Below are 13572 nucleotides of genomic sequence, written 5' to 3' on the forward strand. Positions count from 1 at the left end.
TAGTTTCTCAGATCATGTCCCGTTTTCGCTTGAATCGTCTCTTTAGTACTAATATAACTTCAGTTGAAATGAATACAAAACATTAGAATTCCTGAATTGGAAAGAACATTACAAATCATCTAGGCTGCAGGGAATGAGCCAAATAAGTGTGGCCCTGGATTTAACTTCAGAGCAGTTCTACTTCTATTGGTTTCGTATACTAGGATTCCAGGAAAGGTCTCTTTTGCAGAAAGTTCTAAGGCTTAAAAAATCAAGTGTAAGAGCAATAAATAAGTCCAGCTTCTCATTTAAGGACACTAAGGCACTAGCAAACTCTGTTTTTAAAATTTTCTTTTATTGAAGTATAGTTGATTTACAATGTAATGTTAATTTCTGCTATATAAAGTGATTCAGCTATGCATACATATATATGTATGTATATATATACATGTCTATATATACACTTTGTTGTTCAGTTGCTAAGTCATGTTCTACTCTTTGCGACCCCCCTTGACTGCAGCACTCCAGGTTTCTCTGTCCTTCACTGTCTCCTGGAGCTTGCTCAAACTCATGTCCATTGACATGATGCCATCCGACCATCTCATCCTGTCGCCCCCTTCTACTCACAGTCTTTTCCAGTGAGTTGGTTCTTTGCATCAGGAGGCCAAAGTATTGGAACTTCAGCTTTAGCCTCAGCCCTTCCTATATATATATATATGTATATAAAATATATATTCATTGGAAGGATCTATGTATATATAGGCTTCCCTGGTAGCTTAGCTGGTAAAGAATCTGCTTACACTGTAGGAGACCCTAGTTTGATTCCTGGGTCAAGAAGTTCCCCTAGAGAAGGGATAGGCTACCCAATCCAGTATTCCTGGGCTTCCTGGGTGGCTCAGAAGGTAAAATATCTGCCTGCAATGCTGGAGACCTATTTTGATCCTTGGGTTGTGGAAGATCCTCTGGAGGAGGGCATGGCAACCAACTCCAGTATTCTTGTTTGGAAAATCCCATGGACAGAGGAGCTTGGCAGGCTACAGTCCACGGGGTCGCAAAGAGTCAGACACGATTGAACAACTAAGCATTGCACAGCACCTATATATATATGTAAATATATATAGGTTTCCATATTCTTTCCCATTATGGTTTATCACAGAATACTGCATACATTTACCTGTCCTATACAATGTAGGTTCTGTTGTTTATACATTTTCTTTTTTTTTTTATTTTTTATTTTATTATTGTTATTTTGTATTTTACTTTACAATTCTGTATTGGTTTTGCCATACATTTTCTACATAGTTTACTTCTGCTAATCCCAACTTCCCAATCCACCCCTCCCCCACTCCCATCCCCCTTGGCAACCACAAGTCTGCTCTCTTCTAGGAAACTCTTAACTACAGCCCAGTTCTGTCTCTGTGCAATGTTATTTCTCCTCCATCACACTGCCCATGTCCTGGGTGCCTCTTAATGGAGCTTTAAAGACTTCAGAGAGCAGAATCTATCACATTGGTAAAAGTACTAGAAGCTCAGAATGGGTCCCCCTACAACCTTCTGGTTTACATGAAAAGGAGAATGAAGGAAGCCAGTGTTACTAAGTGACTTACTTAATCCACATCAGAAAGGGTCGCCTACAGAGTATGGCCTCCCACTGTTCACACTGTTGATTTCATAATGAGTGCCAGACAAAACATTCCCAAATTCTGCCTGATTTATATACAGAGAGAAATAAACGTTTTATTTTTCCTATTTGAATTTCCATTAATACATTAGACACTTTAGCCATTCATAATAATTGAGTATCAGCCTACTGATATTTTGTATGCTAAGTGGGTTTCCACATTTCCTATTGGGTATGTGTGTGCTTGCATACTAAGTCGCTTCAGTTGTGTCCAACTGTTTGTGACCCTATGGACTGTAGCCTGTCAGGTTCCTCTGTCCTTGGGATTCTCCAGGCAAGAATACTGGGGTGGGTTGCCATTCCTTCTCCAGGGGATCTTCCGGAACCAGGAATCAAACCCGCATCTCTTGTGTCTCCTGTACTGGCAGCTGGGCTCTTTACCACTAGTGCCGTCTGGAAAGCCCTATTGACATTTTAGCAGATCTACAAACTTATGCTTCATGACTATAATTTCATCATGAATCTCACCAGTTAAAACGAATTTGCTTTCAGTTACTAATTTTAGCTTTATCAACAGTCACGATCAGTTTTGAATACAATGACAGTCATAGGCCATGTAAATTCTAGGAACCTACAGAGTATGTATTAAGGTTTTTCTCTCTTCCTGCAACTCATGCTTTCATGTAAAATCATAGCATCTTGAGATGTTATTCAAGGGATGTGATAATACAACTAATTCATAATATCTAGACCTAGGTGATTATCACCTTTCATTTCAATGATGAATAATGTACTTTAATTTTCCAAGGTGAAATAATTCAAAGTAGAGATGACAGATTTTAGCAGGAATAGAAATATGCTGCCTTTAAAAGGTATCCAGAGAAGGCAGGGAAAGAAAACACTTGTCTGCATGGACCAGGCTGTCCTTATACTGCGGTCAGTGCTTTTAATGGGCTTCCCTGGTGGCACAGTGGTAAAAGAATCTGCCTGCCAATGCAGGAGATGAGGATTTGATCCCTAGGTCGAGAATATCCCCTGGAGGAGGAAATGGCAACTCCAACATTCTTGCCTGGGAAATCCCATGGAGAAGAGCCTGGCAGGCTACAGTCCATAAGGTTGCAAAAAGTCGGACATGACTTAGTGACTAAACAACAAAAATGCATCCTTAACGCTACCATAGCGACAGCCTTTAATGTTTGCAATGCAGTAAATCAAATCCAGCCTGTGGGATGGTACTTTGAATCCTTGTGGAAGGCTCAGTGTGCTGTGCAGAATTTTTCAACTTTTCATCAATTACAATTAGAACACTGAACTAAAACGTGACTAATTATGACAAGCTTATTACTTGCATTCAATGCACATTTGGCAAATAATTTTATAAGGCCTTTGCTAAAACGTGCCTTTTACATTTGGCAGAAAACTCTAAAACATAAAAGGAGGCCACACTGCAAATATAGACACTTAACTCTCAAAAAGGCCAATAAAAACAGAACCCGTGCTGCCCACCAGTTAACACTTCATCATTCTGGTTGTAGGTCATATTCAATGGCCATGCAAAGCTCTGTGATCCGAAAACAAGGGGTGAAGTGTGAATTAGGGAACAAGGAGGGGCTGGGAAGCTGGGCAAGGAACTGCAGCATCAAGGCAATCTAGGATGTTCACCAAGTCTGCAAACACACACAGAATAGCTCAGGACTTCTCCAGGGAAAGAACAGTTATTAATTCTCACAAAGCTGCAGCCACTGGTGGGAAAAGAGATTTTAAATGTTCTATCTGGTGATGGGCTATCAATACAGATCATGCTTTGACCCCACTCATCTTCCGTTATTTTAAACTACTGAAGATGTCCACCGCTGGGTCTTGACAATCACTCCTCCCACTTTCTGAAATGGCAACAGCAGCACTGCTAGTTACTCAAACATGCTACCCTGATATTTACGACCTGGGATGCAGCTTTTATTGGATCTTGACAGCAGTGTCGATGTATATCTCACTTTGAAAAAAATCTAAATCAGATTCTCTTAAGGTTTTCTTTTTTCTTTTTGTAAAATAATTTGACATTTTTCTCTCTTCTCAGAATGTATTAATACACAAGGGCAACACGTTTCTATTCTTCAGTACTTGCTTGGTGTGTCACTCACCCATTCATTCCTTTTTCAACATTACTGAGGTTCTTGCCTGGCGGTAGTGGTTAAGAATCTGCCTTCCAATGGAGGGGACCTGGGTCCAATCCCTGATCAGGGATTTAAGATCCCGCAAGCCACAGGGCAATTAAACTCACATAACACAACTAGAGAAACCCACGTGCTGCAATTACTGAGGCCGTGTGCCACAAGAGAAGCCTGCAGGCACCACAACCTGAGGAAGCCTCTGTGCCACAATGAAGAGCCATCACAGCCAAAAATGAATTAATTAAAAAAAATTTAATTAACAAATTAATTTTAAAAATTGAAGAATATAGTACAAAGAGAAAATATTAGCAGGAGTCAGGGTAAAAAAATTAAAAAAAAAAAAAGAAAGAGACATTACTAAGTATGTACAATGATACAGACGCTGTGAGAATATTGGAATTACAAAAAGAGAATAAACTAACACCCACATTCAAACAACCATGGAACAAAGGTAAGTGTGTGACTAATCAGAACATACTTTAAAAGTCCTAAGTGATCATCCAGGGGCTATGGAAAATGGGGAAGCAGCAGCAGTTAAGTGGGTGAATGTATGTTTGTACTACGGAAAGGGGATGTTATTCTAGAGATTTAAAAGATTCTTCAAGGAGATGCATCTTGAAGAAACAACCAACATCTTATCAAACAGGCAAACTGTAGCAAATAGAGCAGAGCATATTGGAGGACAGAGAAGACACCATATGGCAGAAGCAAAGGTGTGTATGATGGTAACAGGAATAGCAAAGAGCAATGGGAAAGTGAGGGATATGGACAGCATGGTGATGTTCTCCAAGTTCAAGCCTGGTTAAGTATGAACACAGAAGTGCTTTTTTTTTTGTTACATTGCTGCTGCTGCTAAGTCACTTCAGTCGTGTCCGACTCTGCGTGACCCCATAGACGGCAGCCCACCAGGCTCTGCCATCCCTGGGGTTCTCCAGGCAAGAACATTGGAGTGGGTTGCCATTTCCTTCTCCAATGCCTGAAAGTGAAAAGTGAAAGTGAAGTCACTCAGTCGAGTCCGACTCTTCACGATGCCATGGACTGCAGCCCACCAGGCTCCTCCGTCCATGGGATTCTCCAGGCAAGAGTACTGGAGTGAGTTGCCATTGACAATAAAAACAGCAGCTGTAGTTCTACCGCTTAATGAGAGCCTGTCATGTGCCAGTATTAAAAAAAAATAAAAAGAAGAAGAAGGGACTTCCCTGTTGGTCCTGTGGTTACGAATCCACACAATGGTTCAATCCTTGGTCAGGGAACTAAGATCCTACACACCAAGGAGCAACTAAGCCCAGAAGCTATAACTAGAGAGTCTAAGTGCAATGAAAGGATCCCAAATAACAATGAAGATCCCATGTGCCACAACCAAGACCAAACACAGCCAAATAAATAAATATTAAAAAAAATAAGTCACAAAATCAGTCTGCATTCACTGATTTAAAAAATTGGAAAAGAACTCTAAAACCTTGTCATTTGAAAAGTTTCCCCCCAAGAGGTAGTTTGTAGGGCAATAAGACCCAGGGAACTATATGGCTAATTAGCCAAATGGGATGAACACTCAGACTCAGAGATTCTTGCTCATATACAGAAATATACAAGTTAAATGAAAATCAGATCTGTGGTTAAGAAGGAATTCTCCCCCCAGAGAAAGAACTGGCAAGAACCTTGAGGATTCTTTGGTTGCTACTGCACTCCTTTTCAATTTCAGAGCACTTGGGAGGAAACATCATGTTTCCATGTAACGTCAAAGAGATCAAATGTAAAACATGGTGCAATTCTATGCTTTTTCCTCAGTAATAACTTAAATTATTTTTCTTGGAGAGAAACAGACAATTTAGTAGCTTGGCTGACAGCATCAATTTGCCATTTTGTAAGAGAATAATTTTGAAACTGTAGGTTTCATGCCCACAGGCACAAAATAATTGAAGAAGAAAAGAGGTGGTCTTAGATTCCAAAGGGATGGTCCTGGGTTACTTAACAATTTGGAGCAGATTTGGTGCTTGGTTTGTGGTTTAATTCAGAATCTCATGTATCCCTGCACTTCCCAGGTGGCTCAAGTGGTAAAGAACCTGCCTGCCAGGAGAAGCAAGAGACAAAGATTTGATCCTTGGGTCAGGAAGATCCCCTGGAGGAGGGCATGGCAATCCACTCCAGTATTCTTGCCTAGAAAACTCCATGGACAGAGAAGCCTGTCAGGCTATAGTCCATGGGGTCGCAAAGAGTTGGACATGACTGATCACGTGCATGCTTGCATCCCTTTGCTTCTTTGTTCAGTACAGAGCTCTTGAACATATCATTAGTTTTTCAGTGTTATTACCATTATACTTTACTACCTACAGTAAAAAGAGAAATTACTAACTTCTTAGCCAAGTTATAAAGAGAATACATACAGGTAAGAGGAAAATGTTCTATTTCTCCTTTTCTACTTCATATGTAACTTTTATTTTTAAACCTTTTGATATGGTCTCAAATTTAAATTGAATAAATCTGTCCTTCTATACTAGTTTGCTCTGACTTCTCCAATTTCCTGGTCACTTTTTTCGCTACTCTATTCCCAGGCATCTGAAACAGCCTCTGGCATACAGTGTGTGCTCAATATAATTGTTTAATGAATGAATCAAAACCATTCACTTCTGTCACCTACATTCCTGCGTTCTGTAATCTTACTTCTAAATATGCTCTTTCTCACAGGGAACTCTCCTCAATTTTACGTGGCAGCCTGCATTTGGGGGAAAATGGATACATTACAAGTATGGTTGTGTCTCTCTGCAATCTACCTGAAACCATCGCAACATTGTTAATTGTCTATACCCCAACATAAAGACTTCACATATATACACTACCAAGTGTTAAATAGACAGCTAGTGGGAAGTTGCTGTATAACACAGGGAGCCTTCCAGTGAAAATTCAGGGTTTCCTTTAGGATTGACTGATGTGGAAGCTGAAGCTCTAACACTTTGGCCACCTGATGAGAAAAGCCAACTCTTTGGAAAAGACCGTGATGCTGGGAAAGACTGAGGGCAGGAGGAGGGGATGACAGAGGATGAGGCGGTTGGATGGCATCACCGACTCAATGGACATGAGTCTGAGCAAATGCCAGGAGATAATGAAGGACAGGGAAGCCTGGTGTGCTGCAGCTCATGTGGTTGCAAAGAGCTGGACACAACGTAGTGACTGAACAACAACAGGACGTCCAGCCCAGTGCTCTGTGGTGACTTAGAGGGCTGGGGTTGGAGGGAGGAACAAGAGTGAGGGGATACACACACACACACACACACACACACACACACACTTACACACACACACACACACACACACACTTATGGCTGATTTGCATTGCTGTATGGCAGAAACCAACACAACTTCGTAAAGCAATTATCCTCCAATAAATAAATAAAAATGCTCTTTCTGAGACTTTTTGCAATGGCTTCCCATCTGTCCCAAAGTTGCCTCTGGACTTCTTTTATTCATACTTTAGGGTTTTGGGACACATATGTAGTCACCATCTCAATGGGGATGATGCTCATTTCTGCTTTGCCTTCCAAAGTTTCATGATTATGCTGGCTGAACACCTCTACTTAGCTTTTTCTTCTGATTCATATTTAATAGAATTTAATTTTCCCTCTGTCATCTTCACGATCCATATAATCACGATGGTGTGATCACTCACATAGAGCCAGATATTCTGGAATGTGAAGTCAAGGGGGCCTTAGGAAGCATCACTATGACAAAGCGAGTGGAGGTGATGGAATTCCACTTGAGCTATTTCAAATCCCAAAAGATGATGCTGTGAAAGTGCTGCACTCAATATGACAGCAAATTTGGAAAACTCAGCAATGACCACGGGACTGGAAAAGGTCAGTTTTCTTTCCAATCCCAAAGAAAGGCAATGCCAAAGAATGCTCAAACTACCGCACAATTGCACTCATCTCACACGCTAGTAAAATAATGCTCAAAATTCTCCAAGCCAGGCTTCAGTAATACATGAACCATGAACTTCCAGATGTTCAAGCTGGTTTTGGAAAGGCAGAGATCAAATTGCCAACATCCACTGGAACATTGAAAAAGCAAGAGAGTTCCAGAAAAAACATCTATTTCTGCTTTATTGACTATGCCAAAGTCTTTGACTGTGTGGATCACAATAAACTGTGGAAAATTCTGAAAGAGATGGGCATACCAGACCACCTGACCTGCTTCTGGAGAAACCTGTATGCAGTTCAGGAAGCAACAGTTAGAGCTGGACATGGAACAACAGACTGGTTCCAAATAGGAAAAGGAATATGTCAAGGCTGTATATTGTCACCCTGCTTATTTAACTTATATGCAGAGTACATCATGAGAAATGCTGGGCTATTTGAAGCACAAGCTAGAATCAAGATTGCCAGGAGAAATATCAAAAACCTCAGATATGCAGATGACACCACCCTTATAGCAGAAAGGGAAGAAGAACTAAAGCGCCTCTTGATGAAAGTGAAAGAGGAGAGTGAAAAAGTTGGCTTAAAGCTCAACATTCAGAAAACTAAGATCATAGCTGCCAGGCCCATCACTTCATGGCAAATAGATGGGGAAACAATGGAAACAGTGGCTGACTTTATTTTGGTGGCTCCAAAATCACCACAGATGATGATTGCAGCCATGAAATTAAAAGACAATTACTCCTTGGAAGGAGAGTTATGACCAAACTAGACAGCATATTAAAAAGCAGAGACATTACTTTGCCAACAAAGGTCCGTCTAGTCAAGGCTATGATGTTTCCAGTGTTCAGGTATGGATGTGAGAGTTGGACTATAAAGCAAGCTGAGTGCCAAAGAATTGATGCTTTTGAACTGCGGTGTTGGAGAAGACTCTTGAGAGTCCCTTGAACTGCAAGGAGGTCCAACCAGTCCATCCTAAAGAAGATCAGTCCTGGGTGTTCACTGGAAGGACTGATGTTGAAGTTGAAACTCGAATACTTTGGCCACCTGACGTGAAGAGCTGACTCATTTGAAAAGACCCTGATGCTGGGAAACACTGAAGGCAGGAGGAGAAGTCAGTGACAGAGGATGAGATGGTTGGATGGCATCACCGACTCAGTGGACATGAGTTTGGGTAAACTCGGAGAATTGATGATGGACAGGGAGGCCTGGCATACTGCAGTCCATGGGGTCGCAAAGAGCTGGACAAGACTGAGCGACTGAACAGAAAAAATTATTCTTTATCAACATAGTGGAGTTCAATTAAACTTTATATCAGTTCAGTTATATATATATATATATAAAGCAGAATCACTTTGCTATACACCTGAAAGCTCATAAATCAACCATACATCAATTAAAAAAAAAAAAAAAAAGACTCGCTAGAAGAGAAATACCTGAACCACCATGCAGAAAAGTTTTACTAAGTTTCTTCAAATTACTTGGATTCTTTCTATGTACAAAAGTAGAAAACAACTCTAGGTTTTAAGCCCTCTAATATGAAGATATTCCTTTAAGGTTACAGAAAATTCCTATAGAAAACTTCTATTGAAGAGTAGAAGTAAGACAACTTGTAAATTCAAAACCCACAATCTTTCTTTTATTGTTATAAATTTTGCATAAAAGTTGCTAAGTCATCAAAAAATAACATATTTTATCCAAAGTCTTCAATTGCTCTATAGGGACCTGCTGCTTTCCCTACCATACACCATTTGATGTCACCCATCAATTAAACTTCATTTTACATTTCAATATGAATCTCATCTCCCTTTTCACCAACTGGCAATGATGGCATCTAGGCTCACCAAATTTTGGAAAAATATCTTTTATAGGTGAGCCAGGTTTTACCGAGTATATTATCTGCCTACCTAGAAAGATGCTTAACTGCCTGATGATATTACTATAGATTGTTGCTCAGAAAAAAATAGACAAAGTTAGCAGTACTAAAAAACAGGTGTGCATGCTCTTTGACCTAATAATTACCATTTCTGGAATTTATCCTAAAGAAAAAAACTAAAAATACACTGTTCATAACAATGAAAGAATTTCCAACAACATAAATGTTCAACAAGATTTAAAAATTATTTTTATCAACATAGTAGAGTTCAATTAAACTTTATACATAAAATTTTAAAATTTACTGATATCAAAAAGCAAATGATTTATTAATTTAAAAAAGCAGGTTAACAAAATTATATGTGATCCCATTGTTAGAAAAACATCTATCTAAAAATATATAAATGCTTACAAAATATTAAAAATCAAGATATCAAAAATTAACAGTGCTTTTATCTGTGATGGAATCACAGGTAATATTATCTTTCCTGTGTTTTCTTCTACTTTAAAGCTTTTTTCTTTTATAAAAGTATGTTATACTTTTCAATGAGATTTTTAAGTGTTATCAAAATTTACTGAATATATTTATTTTTTAATGTTAAGTAATTGAGTCTCTGACTGTGTGTATATGTGTTTGTATCTTTTCCCCCTTCTTTCCTTCCTTCCCTTTTTTTTTTTTAAAAAGTATGCATCTTTTTTCTCATTTCCCGCTTTGCTCATGCCCACACACACTAGCAGCAACAGCTTCCTTAAATTTAGTTTGTTGACCTCAAACAGCAGTACTTACTCTCTTCTCTCCACAGAGGTAAGATTTGGTTCTAGGCTTTGAATGAAATAAATAGCATCTTAAAAATAGATGCTCTTACCTGAATATCAGTCAGTTTTTCTAAGATGCGGCTTGCAAGCTTAGGACCATTCTCCATAGTTGGAATGTGTATAGTCTATAAAAGAAAACCAGACATGAACTAGTTTGAGGATATTCATGTACACACAGTGACAACAAGTAAGAAACTAAGCAATTTTACCAAAATAGGGAATGGCACTATGATAACCTTGTTACATACGCTAACTTCTATGCCAAAGATTCTTATTCTTAATTTGAATAAACACAATCTACTCAATGCTAGGTTGTTCATCTCCTACCAGTTGATTTCAGGGTACAACTGGTTTATATGCCAATCTCCAAGGCTGACTTGAAGAACGAATGAGAAGCCAGGGGTACCTAGAACCATGGCTAAACTTAAAGAACCCTACTTCCTCCAGCATCCTGAGAATCTACAAAGATGAAATATTAGCCTCTACATCTACCCTTTTGGCAGGGAATGAGAACTCAAAAGATATTCTGCCATGAATTAAAGCAAGCCATTTCAGGGACATAAGTTGTTTTTGTTGTTGTTGTTTGTTTTCTGGCCTTGTTGTATGGCATGCGGGGATCGAACCTGTGCCCCCTGCAGTGGAAGCAAGGAGTCTTAACCACCAGACCACCAGGGAAGTCCATCAGTAATATAAATGCAAACAAGTCTATGTCTTCACAAAAGGGGTTGCCAAATCTGTCTGTTCTAAGCCAAGCTACCAAGGGCCACAAATTCCACAAAGTTGCACAGATGGTTAAAGTCAGGGCAAAGAGATTTTATGACCCTAATCTGTATTTCGAGTCATGCCTATTCATGCCTTGCTGGCTTGAGGCTTTTGATAGTTTGATTTTAGTAGACAGTCTATACTCCTACTTTTCTTATTATACACTTTAGGATAACAGGATAATTAGATATGCCTTTTGGCTCTGAATGCTCCCTTATAACAAGGCCACAAAATGTGTTAAACTTTATATAAACTTACTTCTAGAGACGAAGTAACAACTGGACTTTAAAAATCTGACTCAGGGACATCCCTGATGGTCCAGTGACCAAGAATCCTCCTTGCAGTGCAGGGAAAGTGTGTTCGACCCCTGGTCAGGGAACCAAGATCTCACATACTGTGGAGTAACTAAGCCTGTGAGCCACAACTACTGAGCCCATGAGCCACAACTAGAGAGATCTGTATGCCTCAAGGAAAGAGCCTGCATGATGCAGCGAAGACCCGATACAGCCAGATAAATAAAGAAATATTAAAAGAAACATGTGCTTTAAAAAAAACTGACCTAATGACAACTTTAGTTCATTTAAGTGTAGACCAATAATATATTATCTAGTTATTACCACAGTAAAATGTGAAACAGTAACTTTATAATCAGTGCAAGTATCCATATAAAATAGAATAATCTTTTTCCCTTGAAATCATCTATCTGTTCATGCAATTATGTCAAGTTTTTGAAACTCCCAAGCAATGAAGCAACCACCATTTAAATCAGCAGAAAAAAAAAAATCAGTTCACCCAGTTGAGGAAACATAATTATAATGCTGAATTTAAAAACCAATAGAATTTGCATTTACTATTATGAATAAGCCAATTTATAATGCCCCTATGCCTCTGAATTACGAAGTTAGGTGAGGACGGAGCTATGTTGTCATAAAGAAGAAAGCAAGAAACAACAACAACAACAAGAAAAAAAACACTGACAAGAAATGGAAGTACAGCAAAAAATAAGCAAGATTAATTTAATAGGAGAAAATGTCTTCCAATTAAAAGCTTCTCGAAGTAAATGCATCATGTTTGCCAAATGAAAATCTTCTATGAAGTGGTTTAATTAATGATGATGATGAAAATGAAAAAACTCAATCATCATTCAAACGAGTTTTCCTTAACAATTTGCTATTCCTCCTCCAGTAGTTAGGAAGTACTCCTGGAAACCACAGACTGAAATATAACTACTTGCAAGTCCTCCTTTGGGGCTTCCCTGGTGACCCAGGGGTAAAGAATCAACCTGCTAATGCAGGAGACTCCGGTTTGATACCTAGTCTGGGAAGATCCCCTGGAGAAGGATATGGCAACCCACTCCAGTATTCTTGCCTGGATAATTCCATGGACAGAGGAGCCTGGCAGGCTACAGCCCATGGGGTCGCAGTTCAGACACAACTTAGCGACTGAACAACAACAACAAGACCTTCCCTAGAGAGATGCGAGATAAGTGTAAGCCTATTGGCATACTTAAGGCAGATATGATAACCAAGGATGAAACTGCTGGCGCTTTCAGGAAACCACTGGAAGGATGAATAAGTCATTTGCTAACACAGGTTCATAAAGACAACTGCCGCAATCAACAGAATATCAAGTTATTTAAAAAATGCTTTGCATCCTGAGGTCAACTAGCATTTTGTCCATATATATATCCAAAGAGTTAAATTATAGGCGAACGTTTGAAAATGACAGGAAGTGAAGAAACAACGTCTTACCTCATCCTTGTACAGTATAGTCGAAACAGGGCAAACAACGCAGGCGGTACCTGAGCCAAACATCTCCCGCACCCGGTTCTCCTCCACAGCTGTGGTCAAGTCGTCCATGGTGAGGTATCTCTCTGATACCTTAAATTCACCCTGTTTGGAATAGAAATAAAACCAAATATAATTCAAGAGGGAGGGGACATATGTATACCTAGGGCTGATCCATGTTATTTGGCAGAAAAAAAACCCAACAAAATTCTGTAAAGCAATTATACTTCAATTAAAAAATAGATTATATATCTATATATATTTAAGGAAAAGACATGCAAAAAAAAATGCCCTGAGGTACAGATCTTTCTACTTTACCTTCTGACTGAACTGAAACAATGTCATAATCATGTTTAGAAGAAAAGCTGGAAACAGTGACATCATCTTTTGGGAAACACACCAAGATGCTAAGCAACCTACTCCAAGGTCACACCACCTCTAAATGAGATGATCAGAATATAAAATATAAGATCAGCATGATAGAGTACATGGTATATTTTAATACTTGCTTTCTTTTCTGCCTTTTGTTTGTTATCATGGCCAAAGTTTCACAAGCTGATGCACTCGAGTGTTACCTAATGTGTGTTCCAAACCCTTATTATCATAAGACAAAGTACACTATTATCTAATATTAATAATTATAGCCACTATTT

The 13572-nt window shown here is 39.1% G+C and overlaps 1 protein-coding gene across 1 annotated transcript in view; it reads right to left on the reverse strand.

The window, feature by feature from the left end:
- Nucleotides 1-13572, reverse strand: part of BCAT1 (branched chain amino acid transaminase 1) — an 82796-nt gene that overhangs the window by 8019 nt on the left and 61205 nt on the right. The window contains exons 9-10 of the mRNA XM_040234576.1: nucleotides 12884-13024; nucleotides 10421-10495 (exon numbers count right to left, since the gene is read on the reverse strand). Coding sequence (XP_040090510.1) covers nucleotides 10421-10495; nucleotides 12884-13024 — 216 coding nt within the window. The remainder of the gene's footprint in view (nucleotides 1-10420; nucleotides 10496-12883; nucleotides 13025-13572) is intronic.

This window comes from Oryx dammah, unplaced genomic scaffold, assembly GCF_014754425.2.
Source record: "Oryx dammah isolate SB20612 unplaced genomic scaffold, SCBI_Odam_1.1 HiC_scaffold_29, whole genome shotgun sequence".
NCBI lineage: Eukaryota > Metazoa > Chordata > Mammalia > Artiodactyla > Bovidae > Oryx > Oryx dammah.